Genomic DNA, 20,100 nt, shown 5'->3' with positions numbered 1-20,100 from the left:
TTAATGTAGTGTGCATTCATTGCTTTTAATCTAAACCTCCGTTCCGCAGGCACTCTACTTCTCTTAAAGATGTGTGTGAAATGCTTAGACAGATTTTCCATTTGAGAAATATACAGTGCTCTTCAAAACCTGAATATTCTCAACTTATGTTGTTCAACCTGACTGTGGGGTGTATAAAATTTGATGTCAACCTAATGAGAACAAATATTTATGATCCTTTTATTGTTCCTGAGGGTCATTGTAGGTACATAACAACTGCCAAAATCCAGATTTTTTTTATTTTTAGGATATGCGTATTTTTTTTTTATTATTAGCCTGTTGTCAGGAAGTATCTCTTTCTGAGTTCTTTTTTTCAGGTGCCTCTTGACAATGAGTGTATTATGTTATATCATTTTGTTATATTGGTTGTAGGGTGCATTTGGCAGATTTTTCAGGCATTGTTTATTAAAATTAGGAATGAGCGATAGGAAGATTTACATTTAAAAATTAGAAAAATGAAACAAAAATGAATTAAACCCTCTATTCCCAAGCTGGATTTTGCTTGTAGTTTTTTTGTTTTCCATTTGGCTGTTTTTAAGCCTGTTTGTTAAACCATCTTCACCTGTTATTGTGGATAAACCAAGAATTGAAACTATTATCTCTTTCCCTCTTTAAATGTTTGCTTTGACAGACATAGAGTTTATAGAGTCCGTCCAGTGGTACACCAATTCTTCTTAAAAAAAAGCATAGCTTCAGTGCTATTTTCGAGGAAACCCTAAGACTCAATTGTCTAGCATCTGTAGAACTGGATGTGTAGCTTTATTCATATGATCTGCATGAGTAAATGTTCACTGCAGCCATCTGGCAGGACCTTAGAAAGCCTGCAGGATTCTCTACATGCAACTGGAATTTACATATTTTCATCTGCTATGTTCCATGCATTAGAAGGATTTTATCTGGGTTAAGTTTGATGTTGTTTTAAGGCCATTGGTTTTTCTTGCTTAAAACTAATGACTTTAAAACAACATCATACATTTGATGTTTTAAAGTGGTGTTAAATAACTTCGTTTATCTCGCTTGACATGCAGCCTCAAAGGGGGCGCAGTGTCCTGCGTCCTATATTGGGCCTGTACCAAGCCAGGATAAATGCAGAGTTGAGGCTGGGAAGGCATTCCGGATGGAACATGTGCCAAATTTACCTTGTGATTTGAGAGCATTATCTAAATATAAGATCACTCGAGACCCAGGTAATAATGACCCCCATTAATGCTGATGACCGACAGGGTACTGGTGAAAATTGGGCTACTGTTGGTCAGCAAAGAAGAGGAGGAAGAAGTTTTCGCAGGTCATGGTAGATGAGGAAAGACAAGAGTCTAAGGCTGCATCCGAAAACGTCTTTTGGGTGAGGATGGTTCAGATAAAGTGGAGGTGTGTCAACAGTCGCCATAATAAGTGCTCTCTGAACAGTGCAGTAAGTAGAGAAGGAGGTAGAAAAGAAGCCTGTATGCTTCCTCTCATTCCTCTTCCATCCTTTAGCATAGGAACCTCGTGAGTTCCCTTAACGGCGCTAAGGAGCTATAAGGAATCCCACAATTCTTTGCATGACAAGATAATGTCCAGAGAGGGTTTCCTCCCAACAATAGAGTTCTTACTGTTGACCTCATGAAGGAGCTAGGAAAAGGAGCTATAACTGGAAGATTTCGGATGCACTCTAGGACTGTGGGTAGGGACTTTGAATGTTGGAACTATGTCAGGAAAAGCTAGAGAGATAGCTGACATGGTGCAGAGGAGGAAGGTGGACACACTGTGCAATAAATCTATGGTTGGTAATTCTGTTCAGAAACACTTTTTGTTATACCGGGTGAATGGTCCTTTCATCCTGACAGTACTAAATACATGATGTATTATGAAAAAGTTTAATTTGCCACACATTTAAGAACATCGTGTGTCTGGTTTCTTCTGCCACTCTTGCGTCTTCAAGAAGATTGCGATGAGTTTTTAAACTTCTTAGTAGATAAAGTTTCCAATATCAGATTAAGTTTCTCTCTCACACATTCCTTTAGTCTGGATTCTCCCATGTCCATTACCAATTCTTGGTCCCCTTTTACTCCAAAGTCACTGCAGGACATGACTATGCTACTGCGGAGTATGAAGCTGACCTACAGTCCCCTTGATTTCCTCCCTGCAACTCAGTTTATATGTGTATTTGACTGTATTGGCCCCACTGTTGTGGATCTAATTAATTATTCTCTTATCTCTTACAGTGCATAGTTATTTTTTTTTTATTTTTATTTTTTTTTTAAAGCTGTGGTCAGTCTTTGCTAAAGAAACCACATCTGGATTCAACTCTCTCCAATAACTATTGGCGGATAATTATTATATTTCTAAAAATCCTTGAAAACGTTGTTGCTGAACAATTAAATGACTACTTGGAGGCAAATGCTGTCATGGATATTTTTCAATCTGTTTTTTGTAAATTGTGCTTCACGGAAACTGCTTTATTTTTAGCAATCTGTTGATGGCAGCTGACCCTGGAGAATGTATTGTTTTGATTCTACTGGACATTACTTCTGCATTCGCCACTGTGGCTCATGATAATTTGTTAAATAGACTGAAGGACTTCTTTGGTAACCAACACTCTCCTTTCATTCTGAAAGGAAAGCTGCACAAGACGGTAGTGAGACCAGTGGTATTGTATGGTTTAGAGACAGTGGTGCTGAGGAAAAGACAGGAGGCTGAGCTGGAGGTAGCAGAGTTGAGGTCATCTTTTGGAGTTATGGGGATGAATAGGATCAAGAATGAGTATATCAGAGAAAGGGTACATGCTAGATGTTTTGGAAATAAAACCAGGGAGGCCAGCTAAAGATGACTTGGACATGTACAGAAGTGGGGTAGGGAGTACATTGGTAGAAGGATGCTGAGGCTTGAACTGTGAGGCAGGAGGCCTAGAGGTAGACCAATGGGTGGAAAATTATTGGTTAAGTGAAAACGACATAAAGGTAGTGGTGTGAGAGAAAGTAATACAAAAGATAGGGTTAGATGGTGCCATGGAGGCTCAGGGGTGGAGCACACAAGCCATGTATAGAGGGCACAGTCCTTGACGCAGCCGTCCTGACTTCAAGTCCTGATCTGTATACCTTTGTCACCATTGAATGAAACATAATCCGTTAGGATGTTTGGGAACAACTCAGGAGGATGAACAAGGCTGATTTTGCCTAAAGGTGCCTATGTTAACATGCCAAAGGCCTTCTATTCTTGTATTAATGGTGAGGCTTTCCAGCCTAAGCCCACTATACCAAACATGGCAGTATCTGGCTGTGGATCTAGTTAGCTGATAGTGGTACCAGTGCATTGCTGAACATGTCTGGTGTAAAGAGGCAAAAGGACTTCCTCCATATTTTTCAACTTCACCTTTATCAGAATTGGGTTTTCTTACCCCCCCCCCCCTCCCCTGACTTTAAGCACTAGAGTATTGCCGATCAGCTTTTTAATAACTAAATCAATTTAACCTATTAGGTTATTATATATGATGGTGAAAGTGATACACATACTGATGGATCTAAGTGAATTAACTGGATTCATAAATTTAACATCGGCTGTTTGACGATCTAAATTTAGAATCAGCAATTAAGAAATCCACTGCAACTGTTTGAATGTATGTGTGTATGCATCTGCTGCATTGTCGGTGCGTAGGTTTGGGAGTGATTTAATGTTTATTGATAGTGTCAGCAGGCCATGACTGCACGACTGCAAGGAAATCATTTCTCCTCTGTGTAGACTGCTGATGCAGGAGAGTTTTGCTGATTGCTAAAATCACATCAGAAGGGTGCACTTACAATAACCCCAATCACAATAACACAACAGGATGTTAACGGAATTGCCACTACAATAAGTGACCATAAACAATACTATCTTGACTGTTCACAGGGAAAAGGCCAACGTTCTGGGCTGAAATTGGGTTCCTTCTCACTGGAAAGTGCTGAATAAATTAATCTACAAAACATTAAAAATAGAGATCAGACAACAGGTCTGGGTTTGCAACTGTATCTCAAACTGCGTTGAAAGACTCGGAAATGTCAATATTAATGGCCATTTGCATAAGAAGAACGGCTAGCCAATCATGAATAGTAAAATGTCAAGAAAAGAGGCAAATCTCATATTCTGAGCCACTATCAACGCTAACACCTTGAAACTCTTGGCACAGTAGGATAAGAATGTCAAAAGATGAGAAAAAAGGACTAAAGAAATAGAGGAGGAATATGAGAGGGAATATACCCAGACTTGTCTTTTATGTGCCATTATGCATCTTCTCCAAGTTTTCTCTGAACTTCAGGGCAGGAAGTTGATATATTTTCTTCGTGGCCAAATGCCACAGAAATTCACAAAACATATCATGACCTATATGTCAGACCCAGGCACTTTGTTTAAGACATGTAGCATTAAGGTAAAATAACTTACTTGGTCGGTATAAGTTTGCATATGATTGCAGGTTTGAGTATATTTATGTGAACTCTGGAAAAGATGCAGTCACTCCTCTTTTAGACAGATCCTTCCTCTTTTGTGTTTAACAAAATCAGATCTGACAGAAAACTACATAATTCAACTGAATGATGTCGTTGTAAAAACGATCGGTAATACTGAAGCACTGTGAATACAAATAAATAAACTAAACTGCAAATAATACAAATACTATTCACCCCAAGTTGCAGATACTTTTTTCAAATGCTCCCACATGAAAAAATATTGAAACCCTCTCTGTGAGTTGTTTCTCTCAAAATAAAAAGTTATTTTACATGCCTTTTGAATCAAATGAGTCTGTTCAAACTGATTTCAGGATGCAAAAAGCCAAAGCATTTGTTTGCATGGTTGACATTTTGTAAATCATACACTAATAATCAAAATCTTGAGACTAGGGAGGACATTCAAAGTACTGTATTCACATTTCATACTTGTGGATCATAACCAAGTTGCAAGCAGAGGTTTCACATGCTCAAAAGAACAAACAGGAGCACGAAACAAACAGAAATAGGTAAATCATAGAAATTACATTGACATTCAGAGAGGGTGTTCATCAACTCATCAAAATGTTATGACCGCAGCCCTAAAAGTCAAAATCTGTGCATAAATTGGGCTTTCGTGTCATTTTCTTTCAGGCATTTACACTGACATCACTCCCTGATAGCAATGCCAAAAATACTTTCTGTCTACGAATGCGAGATGATTTTTGAGCTGCACAGCACTCCATTACTGCTGAAGTTGAAGGGAGTAGAACAGTCCGTTTAAATTTGGTAAAAGATCCTGAGGGGTTGTGGACAAACAACCACAACAAGTCAGGTAGTAGATACATGCAGACCCTGAAACCAAATTATAGCTCCGATTGAGGCTGACATTGACCCTATAGCAATCAGTATCTTGCCCAATCAGTATATAGCTTAAAGAAATAAAATCATCTTTGTATGTCATGTCTTTTCCCCAAGCCACAGGCATTCCTGTATGGACTGTGCAATCTAGCATCAAACATAAGACAATAAAAAAGTGGGAGGGCATTTTATTCTCTGAAGTGAATATATATATTTATGAACCTCCGCCAGAAGGAGCTTTTTGTTCGCCTGCCATGTTTTTTCCACACTGGACTGTGTACGTGGTTAGGAATTTTCCATGGTGCACAGAGCGAAAACTTTTGGCTGCACAGAAGGGCGTGGTCGCTAAAATGTCGTAATATGGCCGCACGGACCTCACAAACATGTCATGCATAAACCAGCCTTCATGCTCCAACTTATTCTGTGCAGATGATTAAAAGTGTTTCTGACACAGTGTTTGAATGCACATTATTTAGAGAATAATACTTTTATTGTTATGCTAATACAAGCTATCAAAAAAATTAGCAAATCCCATTGGAATCCCCAATGGCAACTGGAACTCCATTTATCTGGGTGTAGATTTTTGAGGTATGATTCAGACTTCTGTCTGAATGGAATGCATCTTTATAGTGAAGATAAACCATTAGTTTCCACTAGTGACAGACTTGATGTTGAACTTGTGATTGGTGCAGGTCCGATGACAAAATAAAAAAAAGACCCTGCAAAGAAAACAAGCACAATTCCATATTAATAAATTATGCCATGGTACGTTCAAATCAAATACAAATTAATTTCTATATTATCCCTATGCAAAAGGTGCGTTCAGGAGCAATGTAGTGGCCTGTGATGTGATTGGCGTGATTAGAGTGACGTGATTAGGGCGAAATGAGCAAAACAGAACCTGCAATAATGACTTTCACAGGAGTTAAGATAAGATAAGATAAGATAGTCTTTATTGATCTCACAATGGAGAAATTCACTCGTCACATCGGCTCATACAAGAAGGTGCAGAGTAGGGAAGGTGCATTCAGTTATATACAGTGAATCTTCATATATACAATGGATCAGAAAGAATACCAAAAAATACAAAAAAGGAAATAGGAATGGGCATATGATGTCTCATTTACATTCTTAGTGGTCTATATATATATATATATATGTATATGTATGTATACGCGTATGTATGTGCATATACATTGTATACATTTGTACATACATACATACATGTGGGCTGACTTATGTTCAGGTGGTGATAGCAGCAGAAGTCACTACATCAGGATTATTGCACGGGTTGTAGGACAGTGTATTAAATAGATTATTGCACCTTGGTTATTGCACATTAATTATTACAGTTATGGTCACAGTTGCAGTTACAGTGCAGCATTGTATAATCTGGTTGCAGCAGGAATAAATGACCTGCGGTAGCGCTCCTTTTTACAGACAGGATGTCTAAGTCTTGCACTGAAGGAGCTGCTCAGCTCCTCTACGGTCTGGTGCAGGGGGTGGAAGGTGTTGTCCATGATGGATGTGAACTTGGACAACACCCTCCTCTCAGCTACTTCCTCCACAGAGTCCAGAGGGCAGCCCAGGACAGAAGTGGCCTTCCTCACCAGCTTATTAAGCCTCTTTCTGTCCCGCTCTGCGCTGCCAGGAGCCCAGCAGACAACAGCGTAGAGGAGGGCTGAGGCCACCACAGAGTCATAGAAAGTTTTTAGCAGAGGCCGGCTCACTCCAAAGGACCTCAGCCTCCTCAGGAGGTGGAGGCGGCTCTGGCCCTTCTTATACAGGGCGTCGGTGTTATGTGTCCAGTCCAGTTTATTGTTGACGTGAACACCCAGGTATTTGAAACTCTCCACAGTTTCTATGTCCTGCCCCTGGATGTTCACAGGTGAGTGAGGTGGGGGTCTTCTCCTGAAGTCGATCACCATCTCCTTGGTCTTACTGGTGTTTAAGCACAGATGGTTTTTCTCACACCAGTCCACAAAGTCCATGATGACCGACCGGTACTCCAGCTCGTTCCCTTCAGACACACAGCCCACAATGGCCGAGTCGTCAGAGAACTTCTGAAGGTGGCAGCTGTCCGTGTTGTAGGTGAAGTCCGAGGTGTAAAGGGTGAAAAGAAACGGAGACAGAACGGTGCCCTGGGGGGCCCTGGTGCTGCAAAGTGCCACCTCTGACTGACAGCCGTGCAGCCGCACGTACTGAGGGCGGTCAGTGAGGTAGTCCATGGTCCAGTCAGCTAGATGTTTGTCCACCCCAGCGTCCTCCAGCTTCCCCCTCAGTAGCACCGGTCTGATGGTGTTGAAAGCGCTGGAGAAGTCAAAGAACATGACTCTCACAGCGCTCCCAGTGGTCTCCAGGTGGGTTAGCGCCCGCTGCAGCAGGTAGATGATGGCATCCTCTACTCCGATGTTGCGCTGGTAGGCAAACTGCAGCGGGTCCAGGGTGGGGCTCACCACAGTGCGCAGGTGAGCAAGGATGAGGCGCTCCATGGTCTTCATCAGTTATTTGAATTATAAGAACTTTCTCCTTATGGCCAATGAAAACATGACATTTAAGATTAGAATATTACATCAGACCAATAAAGTAACGTTTTTTACACAGAAACGTGGACATAAAGGTATAGTGGACGATCTTTTGGATCCTGGGGGGATCACCTTATCTATTGGTTGTCCCACATGCCAATCACTGTGATGCGCTCACGTAACGCCAATGTATCTGCATGTTCCTTGCTAGTTTCCTCTTGCCGGCTGCCCATGCACACTTCTAGTGTTTATGTACCCAGCCAGCTTCAGTTCATTGTAGCTCCGCTGCTCTCACTGTATACTATACAAACCATCTTACAAGTTTATGAGAAGAAGAGAAAGGCCTCAGAAGAAAAAAAAAAGACCAGAGTGTATTTGGGAGATTCTTTCACGCAATCCCCATGAGGCGGAAAAGCAGGTTAGATGATCTTACGCATGCACTACTTATGCTAAAATAAATAGTGAGTATGAGTTGGATATTTTTTTTACACAATGGTAATGGATGTTGCCTTAAAGTAAATACATCTTAGCTTAATTACTAGGCCAGAAAAACTATAAAGTCTAAAGACTTTTCTTTCCCCAAACAAAAGAATACAAGTTTTCCTAGATGTGCAGCATTCCTGATACAAATAAAAAAAGTCAAAAAATGAGCTATGCCTATTAAATCCACACTGAGTGCTTCTCATCATGTATTAAAATTCAGAAATAAAAAATTTCCTAAATTTCTTACGTCTCACTTTATACACAAATCCATTTACATTCATTTACAAGTGCTATTGTCCAAAAACTGCTGAGTACTGAGTATACTCTCTTTGGCTTCACGCACAGATGCTTTCATAGCCTCAAGGAGTCTGTGTCCCATCATCTGGCTGTGCACAAAGTTAGTTAGAACACTTTTCTTTTGGCTGCTGCATTGCACCACGCCATCTCGGGTGTGTTGATGCTGAGCCCCCGGCACTTAAATGTTCAATGGCAGATCCCAGCTGATGTTTTATCTAATCTGTCGAGCAACAAAGGTGAGCAGAGAGGCCATTCATCAACCTGCCACGCTCCATATGGAAACTTAACTCATGCTTAACACCCTAGTGTGCACCTTTCCTACCAGGGATACACCAGGGTTAAAGCAAGTTTAGATGGACCTTTTATTGTTGTTACCAACATTATATTCTTCTAGAATATCATTCTAAAGATTTCAACATTTGCAAAAATATTAATTGCAGACTTTTTTTCTCAACAGACCTATTATAAAGATAGTATATTTCTTATTACGTTTACCTTACATAAGCCTTGAGTATGAAATTATTCCGTCAATACTACAGTAGTGCTGAGGGGCTCCAGCATGCATAATGAGGGCTTAAAGCTTCCTTTCTTTCTTCCAGCAGTAGTGTTTAACTATAGTGACCAGAGGATATGGCAATGTGTTGACTTGACAGGTTTTGTCGAGAGGCCTTGCCAGTGTCATGGTACAGAAAATCATGAGGGAAATCACTCACACAGAATGACATGCATTTCCAGCTGCAACTTAAACAAGAGCTATATCAGATCTTGTATACAGATTAGCATATTGGGTACGAAATGCAAAGGGATCCTTGAAGAACTTTTTCCTTATTTGACAAAAACAGATGTATATGACAAAAGAAAAAACCATCTACAGACAGACAGAAATGCATTCTACTCAGTGTACTTTTCCAGTGGTTAATGCCACGACGGGGCATTCCTGGAGATTGAGTTCCATTGAGTGGTCAGTCCTGAACACGCTCCCCAAAAAGCGGACCAAACTGCCTTTACAGTGTCATGCAGTAATTATAATTGATCATTTGGGGAAATATCTCAAGAAGCTTACCAGCATGAGCAGCAGGTTAACCAGTGAGTTGTTCATCGTGTTACTATGGACACAGTACAGGGTGGTCATATTTTGATTCTCAAAAGACTCTAAGCCCTCGTATAACATATTTAAACTGTGCCTTCTGGGTAACCTGTGTGTGTGTGTGTGTGTGTGTATGCATGTTACCCTTATTGTTGTACTATATAATATCAATCTATGGATGGGTGTGTATTTGTACCTTATGATAATTTTGTTTATAGTACTAGTGATTATTACTATTTTCATTCTTCTTCTGTTATTATTTCTATTTAATTACTTGTCGTGGGTCATGTTCTGTTTTGAATTGTAAAAAGAGAAGAAAATAAATAAATAAAAAGGTTCTAAAAAAGGACTGTAAAATATTTGGTCTCAATAAAGAAAATAAATAATGACTCTTCTGTATTAGAACATTTACCAGTAAAAAGAACAGCAAACCTTGAGCCAAACTATATAGACAGGAAACCTGAAATCCAAGCCAAAAACATTGTGCATTCAAGAGGTTTATTAATTAAGACCTGATGTCCAAATCTTCTGCCGGAGTAGGCTAGAACCTGGTAATGCTGAGCGCTAGCTACTCATTGCTCAGATGTCCAGCAGGAATGGCGGAGGATAGGTAACAGTGTCTGAGGAACAGGCTTGGGTCGTGCACAGAAAAGCAGAATGGGGCAGACAAATCCAAGGTACTAGGCAAGGCTCCTGGGTTGAGAAACAAATCCATGTCAAGGTGCAGAAATAAGAAGCATGGTAGATGTTCAACAATGGCAGGGCAAGGCATGTAAACCTATGAAACAAGATCTAGGTATTGATCTGGTAATTAGGTATAAAGGAACAATGGATATCTACTAAAAAAAACTTTCAATAATCTGGCACTGTACCAGTAGCTGTGGAGTGCTTAAATCATCCAGGAAACAGGTGCAAAGCATGAAGCTGATGGCAGTGGAGCAGTAGAGAAGATCTTATGTAAGAGACATGAGCTTGACTGCTGCAGAGCCATGAGGTAGGGTATCTGCTGCGATGCATGAGCTTGATAACAGCGGCACAGTGGGGGATGGCAGCGTGCAGACAGGCACAGATCACCTACTTTATTTTCTATGCAATGATCAAAAACAAGAAGTAGCAGTGTCACAAAGACATGTATTCAACAAACAGAAAATGTGTATCTTCCAGTCTTTAGATTTCTTCTCCATCCTCCTTGTGTATCCATCCATAATTTGCTGATTTCAGAGCTGATCTTACTTATCAGTTTTTAGTTGCTCAACAAATAAGCATGGAAGTCTTGAAAGAAGTGTCTGTGAAATAATATTGCACAAGCAGAATCCCCTTCAGGGACTCAACCGACAGCTGGCCTCTCTCCTTGTTCCACTGGCTCTGCATAAGTGAGAAGCCGTCTCAAAAATTTGCACTGTGAGGGAAGTGCAAAAACAAGCTGTGCAATCTTTAGTAATTCTAAAAAAAAAAAAAAAAATGCTTTTGGCCTTCTAAAAGTATTTGGTTCACTTCTGGTACTCCTTAACCCTTACCCCAGGTTTAACAACAAACTCATAAATTTCACACAGCTTTTTCATACTTTTCAGTGTCCATAGCACCTTTGTTACACTGGCATAAGAAACACTTATGCCAGCCTTGAACACAGTGCTCTCTGCCAAACATTTGTCTCAACCAGGATGGTGTAAGGGAAGTTTCTTTTGTGGTTTGCCTGTGAAGCTACACTTTACAGGGAACCGACATCTTGTAGACAGCAGCAGCTGTTCCATCTGTGAGCGTAGAACCACCCTCATAGCAGCGCAGGGATGACATCCCACAACAGACAGAATTGTCGTATTCAATGCATCGCATCAGTCAATTTAAGTACATGCCAACTGGTCCAATGAAAAACAATGAAAACCGGACATTTTCATCAATTCATGAATCCCCCCGAATCCCTCGGACAGGAGGTAAAAAATGAACATGCCATTTAATCAAATCTTATAGACAGATTGGTAAAGAAGAGCTTTAAAGAACCCTAGACGTTTGCGTCGAGTCAAAAGAGGGTTTGTGTCCTCACTTTATGAGGAAATAATAACCTAATAAGGATAATCCACTTTATGAAGAAACAAATATTGATCATTTTAAAGACGACCAACGTATCTAGTGAAAAGTGCGATTAGTCCCATAGTGGGACTGTGGGTCAGTATGTGCACAGAAGGACTCAATGAGCACCCTTAGCACCCTAAGCTCTTCATGTTTCTGGCTAACCTGCATCTAAACAATAGGGGAATTCAGCTGAAAAGGGCACAAGAGAGAAATGGTGAATTATGTAAATCCAGAATATTTGACCTATCGGAATCGGGTAACTATCAATATTAATAAGTACATAATAAATAATAAAACAGGCAAATTATTTGGACTCACCCAGGATCGGTTCTAATGTTGAACGATGGCGACTGATGCTTATTGGATCTAGGACCAGCTTCTTTGGGTGAACAAGAAGTGAGTGGAAAAAAGACAGCACAATAGTAGCTAAAGAAAAGAAATGGCAAATGCATGGGAGAAAAAGTTTCTCTAAAGAGGAGTCAAGTGATGAGATTTCTCAGGCAGAGAAACAAAGGAGGTGTTAAGACAAAATCATTTTAAAAAGTAAGAACTATGAAACCGTCTCTTCTCTGACATTATTTAGTCAAAATGACTGTGCTTGTTATTCTGTTATCGTTAGTGTCACAAATTACTGGGATTTTTCCAGCTGCAAACTCTCCAAAGAACTTTGCAGTAACTTATGGGAATAAACATGGATAAAGCTAAAATGACAACTAGGTTATTCTGAAGAAGACCAAGTAGCACAGACCTAACATGATTCTTAAGACTTTTGAAAAACAAAAAAAAACAAAAAAAACCGAGATGTCATACAAACGGACATAGACAAACTGGTCTACCATGTTCTCCTGAAAAGTTTTTTTTTAATAAATGTTGAAAAGATACCAATATGTAGTTAAAAAATACAACACTGTCAAAGCGAAGACGTCTACTGGCATCTAAATGTGACTAGACGGTGGTGGGAGTTGATCAAACATACTAATCAAGCCTGACATATCAATGTTTTGGCCAAATTTAGATTGGACATATGTGCTGAACATGTCAGACAAACATAATTTTCTGAGTTGAAAAATAAGGGCATTCCGATGTTTGAAAGAGAAAAACATCTGTATCCAAACGAGAACTTATAACTTCCCATTTCATAAGATGGACTGGAAATATTGTGATAATGTTTTTGGTTATTTATTATTTATCATACTGGTTATTTGCTGATTAACCAGTATGTTTTTTTTTTTTTTACAAAGCTATCCTAGAGCCTTGCCTTGTGAATGTTTAACTATAAAAATTTAATCATTGACGTGTGTGAAGAATTCTATAATTTCCAAGGAACAAGGTTTTCAGTCATCCTTACGATAAAAGCATTTATAAAAATCTTAACCCTCAAAAAGATTGAGATATCTTTTAAATGTAGAAAGTAACTAAAGAATTCACGGTAAGAAAAGTGTTATAATCTCCTGTCCCGCGCATGTTCTTGTCTCAACCAAATCTAGACTCTTCAGTTGTGATAGTGAGTTTAATCCGGAGCGTTGTCTGATGTGAGGAAGGCTAACTTTGGACAGTTTTTTGGATCTGGTGGGATTTAGTTGAATTTGTCTGCTGATGTTCATCACACACTTTAAGGTGTCTCATCCCAAAGTGATAGTTCATTACGGCCTATGATTGGACCCTCTCCCGTCATGGCATCAGCAAACCAATAATGTGTGAACGGAGCTCATCAGTGAGCTGAGGCACAAACTGCACTTTATGAGTAATTTTCTGAGTGCCGCCGTCCTGGAAATGCTCCAAACGTACTTTTGAGACATGAGGTGTAATTAGAGGGAGTTCAGTTCTTGGATTGCAAGCTTTACTGAGATCAAGGGAATTTATCATTAATCACTGTGGTGCATAGTTTATTGGCAATAAATCACAGTTTTGTTTGAAACGGCTTCTCATTTTAATTTGATTCTAATTGTAATGTGAAACTGTTACAAGTTGTGTAATTTTTATAATTCACAATCTGGTGAGGTGCATATCACTCAACCACAATTGTGTTGTCCACATAGCATCGGCCCGGCATATGTTCCTATTCTAAATTACAGAAATATAAAGACATCTGCCATGCTGTCAATGAATGTGAGGTTAAAAGATTATTTGAGACATGTTTACATTGAACAGTATTTTTATTTTTGTCTGATGTTTGTCTTAATAAAATATTTAGCATACCATTGATTCATGTTTTTTTTGTCTGTCCTTCCGTCCATACATCCAACCACCCACCCACCCAAATACCCATCCATCCTCTACACTCACTAAATGGGTGCAGGGTGGCAGGGTAGGCTGATACTTATGTCCGGTGAGATTGGGCAAAAGACAGGACACACCCTGGTTACGGTGCCTAGGAACTACCTAGACTCAAGCCTCTTTAGAGATGAGGTCTTCAAACTTAGGAACCCTGTACCTACCGCCAAGTGTGTTGAAGAGGTTGTGTTTTTTTGTTGTTGTTGTTTTTTGCCAGTGGTACTGGCGCATTGCACAAAATGAGTGGAATGATAAACACGGAGGACTATTTCCGAATTCTTAAACGCTATCTCAGATCAGCAGTTCAATAGTTAAACATGGACAGAACTGGATGTCCCAACTTAACAAAGATCCTAACCAGATCTGATCACGGAATGGTTAAAGCAGACAAGCAAAACGCTTCTACTATGAGTCAAAACTGAATCCTTTTGAAAATATCTGAAATATGCTAAACTCAATGCTATTAAACCAATTTAAAGGTGCTGTACCGTTTCTTGTAAAATGATGTGTGAAATATACATTTCTAATTAGAACTCTACTTCACTCAGGAAATGCAACATTTATTGTAATTTAAAGGAGCTTTAAGTAATACTAACACTTTGTGGCTCAAATCGGTACAACAGCTTGCCAATCACAACAATCTAATACGCCGTTTTTAAACAATGTGTTCTTGCACCGAATTTCTTCTTACACAGGAAAGGTATATGATGTTGTATTCTGTTCTCTTTCTGGTCTGCCTCTCTTACTGGCTTCCATGTCTACAGGCTGCTGCTCTTTTACCAAGATAAAATACCAAATGCTGTGCTCTGTGTTGGGAACCATGGAAACTCTCATAACATATGCTGAAGAACAGGGAAGTAAACATGGGCTGCACTCTGAACCAAAGTAGTTTCGGACCGTACCTCCTAGGTTTGAAAGGAGAAAAACTTGACTAAGACATTGTTGATGGAGAGGACTGACTGTTTATATGGAATGTTACTTCCATCCTGGCTGAGAAATAAGAATGATGTAGGTTGATTTACAGTAAATATCTTACTTATAGCTCCTGTAAATTCTCACTAAAAAGTCAATGACCTCACACAATGTGTTCCCAAAGAATAATCTTTTTTTTTAAATCATTTTTATGCTGTTAGATAGCTTTTTCTATAGGTTTCACTTTAGGGTTTAGCTTTCTGAGTATACAAATACTCGTTGAGATATTATGACATAGAAATGCTGCAGTTACTGGTGACAGACAAACTGTAATTAACTGTTTCTTTGTTTCTTTATGTCCCACACAGATCCCCTCTAACTGAGTTCGGACAGGACAGAGGATCTTCCTAATTTCAAGTACTGTCTTCTTCTGAGCTCCATTTGGGTCCTCCCATCCAATGGAAGTGGACATGATTATTTAACCATCAGTTACCTGGCAGCTGATTACCTTTTCAAAGGTTCTAAACTGATTTCCATCTTGCTTTAACTTGAAACAGAGCACCAGTAACACATCGGGTATTTTAAATTTGCTCTACCTTGGACAATAAAAAAAGCAATAAAACTGACATAAAACACAGTCAGGGCCAAGTCTCCTTGAGCCAAGATGGATGACGCACCTAACAACAGGACTTCCTTGGTCAAAGGTGCCAAGGACATCGCAAAGGAAGCCAAGAGGCATGCTGCCAAAAATTTCAGTAAAGCTGTTGATCGTGCCTCCGATGAATACTCTACCCAGCGCAGCTACAACCGCTTCCGCAACGAGGATGAGGACAACTGCAACGCATACACTCAGCCAGACGGACAATATGGTGACAATGCGGCCAACGACGAGGACGGGGCATCCAGTGATGCGACAGAGGGCCACGATGATGAAGATGAGATCTACGAGGGAGAGTACCAAGGCGTGCCGGCCTACAACGAGGGGAAGCCCCGGGATGGGCAGGTGGCTCTGGGCCAGCCGGTTTCAGACAGCCTCAAGAGCCAAAAGGAGCTGGAAAACGAGAGGCAGGCAGATGAAGAGGAGCTGGCTCAGCAATATGAGCTGATCATGCAGGAGTGTGGCCACGGGAGGTTCCAGTGGCAACTGTTCTTCGTGCTCGGATTGGCCCTCATGTCTGACGGCGTGGAAGTGTTTGTAGTCGGCTTCGTCCTGCCCAGTGCTGAGACGGATATGTGTGTCCCCAACTCCGGAGCTGGATGGCTCGGTAAGTATTCTTTGCAAATAATACTGAATGAATGTGCAAAACCACTGCAAGACATTCTCCTTTGTGTTTATTGAGTGGGTTTTTAAGTGCTATTCTTATCTGCGTGGAGCCCTTTTTTATTCTCACACAGTTGCAGTGCAACTCTTTCCTATATTACAAGACAGTCAAGTCACACTTTTGTGGGGAGAATGTAGACATAAACCTTAAGTTCAACATTGGAAAGCAAAACAGTTTTTTTGTTTTTTTGCCTGGTATTAAACTACTTCTCACAAGGCAATCAAAGTTGAAATTCACATATTCCCAGTTTTGATCACAGTTCTGTTTGGTTATATTGATAACAATGGCAAAACTACAGTATAGAGGAAATACGTTGTGATATAGTTTATTGGCTGATATACTGAAATGCCTTATCCTATTTGTGGTTTTGCATACTGGCTTGGAATGGAAGCTGGCCTGTGCAACCAAAAAATAATCTCTCCCATGTGATTAAAACTGCCACAATAATTATTGGTGAGAGAGATCCATCCAGCCACTATTTGAAAAGTCCTGGCTGACCCAACCCGTGTTCTCTAAGATGAGTATGAGCTGCTACTTTCAGGCAAAAGAAATAGGCTGGCAAAACATAACTAAATTGTTTTCTAAATTCCTTTGTCCACTTGTGATTAAAAATGTTAAACTACGGCAGGGTAATTATTTAAACAGTTTGATCTGGACACCTTTAGTGCGCAGGTTGCCCTCTATTTGTTAATGCATTATGGTTTATAATTCGTATGGATATATTTGAATTACTTTTATATTTTATGTTGAACTGCCTTCATTGTTGATACGTCATTGTTAAACCGCACCATTTTTATAATCTACTTTAAGTTCAGCTTCACTTGGCCAAAGCAAGTTACCCCACTGGGACAATAACACTGTATTGAATTGAATTGAATTGAATGTGAGTTATAATAGAACTGAATCTGCTGCTCAAATAAAATCTGTCTCTCAGTTATATCCATGTACATTCAGAGCAACTAAAGACTTTAAGGCTCAAATAGATCATTTAGGATTTGCAGGATCATTTAAGCCCTAACAAAATCAGTTTTGTTCCTCAAATTGTACTACTAAGCAATAAATAGTTTTTAAAGTGCTGAAGCAGTTTCTTTATATTTAAATAGGGCATGCTTTTAAGGAAAGGGCACCTTTATGATTTGTAAAGCTACTCGGTCAAAATGTGCAAAGAATCTTTCAGCTGCTTTGTCATACAATATGAATTACTTTAAAAACAATTAACCTTTCTACTGTCATTTACAGTCCCTAAATATGCATTAAAAGAATGCATATTGTTTTAGAAGTATCACCCTGTATGTTGTGTTTGGTTCATGCCTTTGTATTTTATTTGTTCAGATCTGGAAACCAATGAAGACCCCTATTCTCTTTTTCTTTATCACTCTTATGAATGTTGTGTTTTAGCCAGCTGGACTGTGAAACAAGAACTACTTTGATCTTTTTAAAATATTAGTGAAAATTGCTCGTAGCTTTTAAACTTGATGGTCGTGTTGGTGCCGTGATTTTGTTCTGTCCTTTTCACTTTGTTAATGGGAGAATGGTAGCTAATAGTTACAGCAAAGGATATAAAAATAACTTTAGCTAAAACCACGTCTTTGTTGGGACTTATGGAGCTGATTTAGGATGCATATTTGTTGCAGAAAAAAGTAATTATAGTCACTGCATTTTAGTACAAATGGGACTGTACATACTCTACATAAAATGTAAATGTATTTTTCTTATCAATCATTTCTGTTTACTCAGTTTAGTTTATTTATATAGTGCCAAATCACAACATGTCATCTCAAGGAACTTTATAAAGTCAATCATACAGACAGATTGGTTTAAAAGTTTACTATCTGAGGAAACTGCATCAAGTTATTGACTTGCAGCAATCACTCCTCCTGGATGAATGTGTTGCGACAGTGGACAGTCACTTGCATTGTGTCGTTCACATTGCAGCAATCCCTCGTACTGTTGAATTCCTTTCCACTACATATAACAACAGTGGAAATGAAAACTCCCCTTTAACAGGGGAAACCTCCAGCAGAAACCTCCAGCAGAACCAGGCTCAGTGTGTCCCCCTCCAGGACGATGACACAGCTAGAATAAATCACACAGGCATCAAAAAGTTTTATACTAAAAGTGAGGGCTGGTTACACAGGAGAGGAGCCTGATAAAAGATCTGCCTCTCATTCTACTTTTTGAAAGTCTAGGAACCAACAGTAAACCTGGAGCTTGAGGCTTATTAAGGACTTTACATGTGAGAAGGAACATTTTTAAATAATACTCTGGATTTAAAAGTGAGCCAATGAAAGTAAGCTAAAATAGGTGAAATATGATATTTCTTTTTGATTTTCTTGCTGCATTGTTTTGCATGAGATAAAGATTTTTAAATGCCATTTGTGAATTTCCCAAGAGTAAAGAATTATAATAGTCCAGCCTTTAAGGAAGTACTGCATATAGGCCTACTAGCTTTTCAATGTCACATAAGAGCAGTATATTTCTATTTTGGTAATATTCTGGAAGGTGAAAAGCAGGAATTCTAGAAACATGTTTATCATGGGATTTAAATGACATGTCCTGGACAAAATAACACCAAGGTTTTTCAATTTATCCCTGGAGGCCAACTTAATGTCATCCAGACTAAATGAAGCAGTTTCTTTTTCATTAACGTTCTAAAGATGACAATCATGTAGTTTGACATAGTTGAGTATCATCAGCATAATGGTGGAAATTTATCCCATGCTTCAAATGGTCGTCCATCCATTTTCTAACATGCTGGTGCCTATCTCCAGCTGTCAAAGGGCGAGAGAGGCGGGGTACACCCTGGACGGGTCGCCAGTCTATATATATATTAATATATATACATGTATATATATATATATTAATATATATACATGTATATATATATATATATATATATATATATATATATATATATATATATATATATATATATTAGGGCTGGGCAAGTTAACGCGTTAATTTCGCGTTAACTCATTAGACTATTAACGGCGATATTTTCTTTAACGCGCATTAACGCATGTTGCTCACATGCTTTTATTTTGTGAAGGTCTGTTGCTGCGGTGTAGGGAATTGAATCAGAACAGTAGGTGGCGATAATGCGCCAATAACCTCGCTGTCGCCAAGCCTCGGATTCAAAGAAGAAGAAAGGTGCTGGCCGGAAAAAAACAAAGCCGACATGCGGAAGGCGGTGTTTCCCGCTTAGGCGAGGCGGTGAGTTGACGGCCGGAACAAGTTTTGTGCGGAGCGGAGCGGGGAGGGTCTGCTTAGACGCCGTTGGTGAAGTCGCTTCTCGTTTCAAAGTATCCATGTGCTTTTGCCTGTTTTTCCTGCCATTCACTATATGCACAACAACAAAAAACCGCGTGTCAACGTCAAATAATCGCAAGCAACGCAAGCATATCGAGTTAGCAAGCATTTCAGTTTAAAGTTCTTCCAGCATGGAATATGACAGAAACAAGTTATTTGTAACCACTGCCAAGTTAAACTTTGGTATTAAACATAAAATGGTAATGCTGCTCCCTGCGGTTACCTCAGAAATTGCCTGTTTTTGGTAGATTTTTTCCCCATAAATAATTCCCTGTCAGTGGCAATAAGCTTTAATTTATTATTATTGCTATTTTTTGTTTTACATGTTTAAGTTGAGCTTTACACTAAATATGTGTTACTGATAAGTGCTACAAATGTTACAACACTTTTGTTCATATGGCAGCAGAACATTAAAATAAAAGTGCTCTTTACACTATTTTTGAATTCATTCTTGGAGTTTGTAAATACAATGCGATTAATCG

The 20,100-nt window shown here is 39.4% G+C and overlaps 1 protein-coding gene across 1 annotated transcript in view; it reads left to right on the top strand.

The window, feature by feature from the left end:
• The window catches only part of LOC105931078 (synaptic vesicle glycoprotein 2C), an 80,383-nt gene that overhangs the window by 5,086 nt on the left and 55,197 nt on the right, over nt 1–20,100 (top strand). The window contains exon 2 of the mRNA XM_036140505.1: nt 15,356–16,252. Coding sequence (XP_035996398.1) covers nt 15,652–16,252 — 601 coding nt within the window. The 5' untranslated portion in view covers nt 15,356–15,651. The remainder of the gene's footprint in view (nt 1–15,355; nt 16,253–20,100) is intronic.

The sequence above is a fragment of the Fundulus heteroclitus genome, chromosome 8 (assembly GCF_011125445.2).
Source record: "Fundulus heteroclitus isolate FHET01 chromosome 8, MU-UCD_Fhet_4.1, whole genome shotgun sequence".
In the NCBI taxonomy this organism is placed as follows: Eukaryota; Metazoa; Chordata; class Actinopteri; order Cyprinodontiformes; family Fundulidae; genus Fundulus; species Fundulus heteroclitus.
Note: the sequence above shows the minus strand (reverse complement) of the source record. Positions and strands in the feature narration are given on the sequence as shown.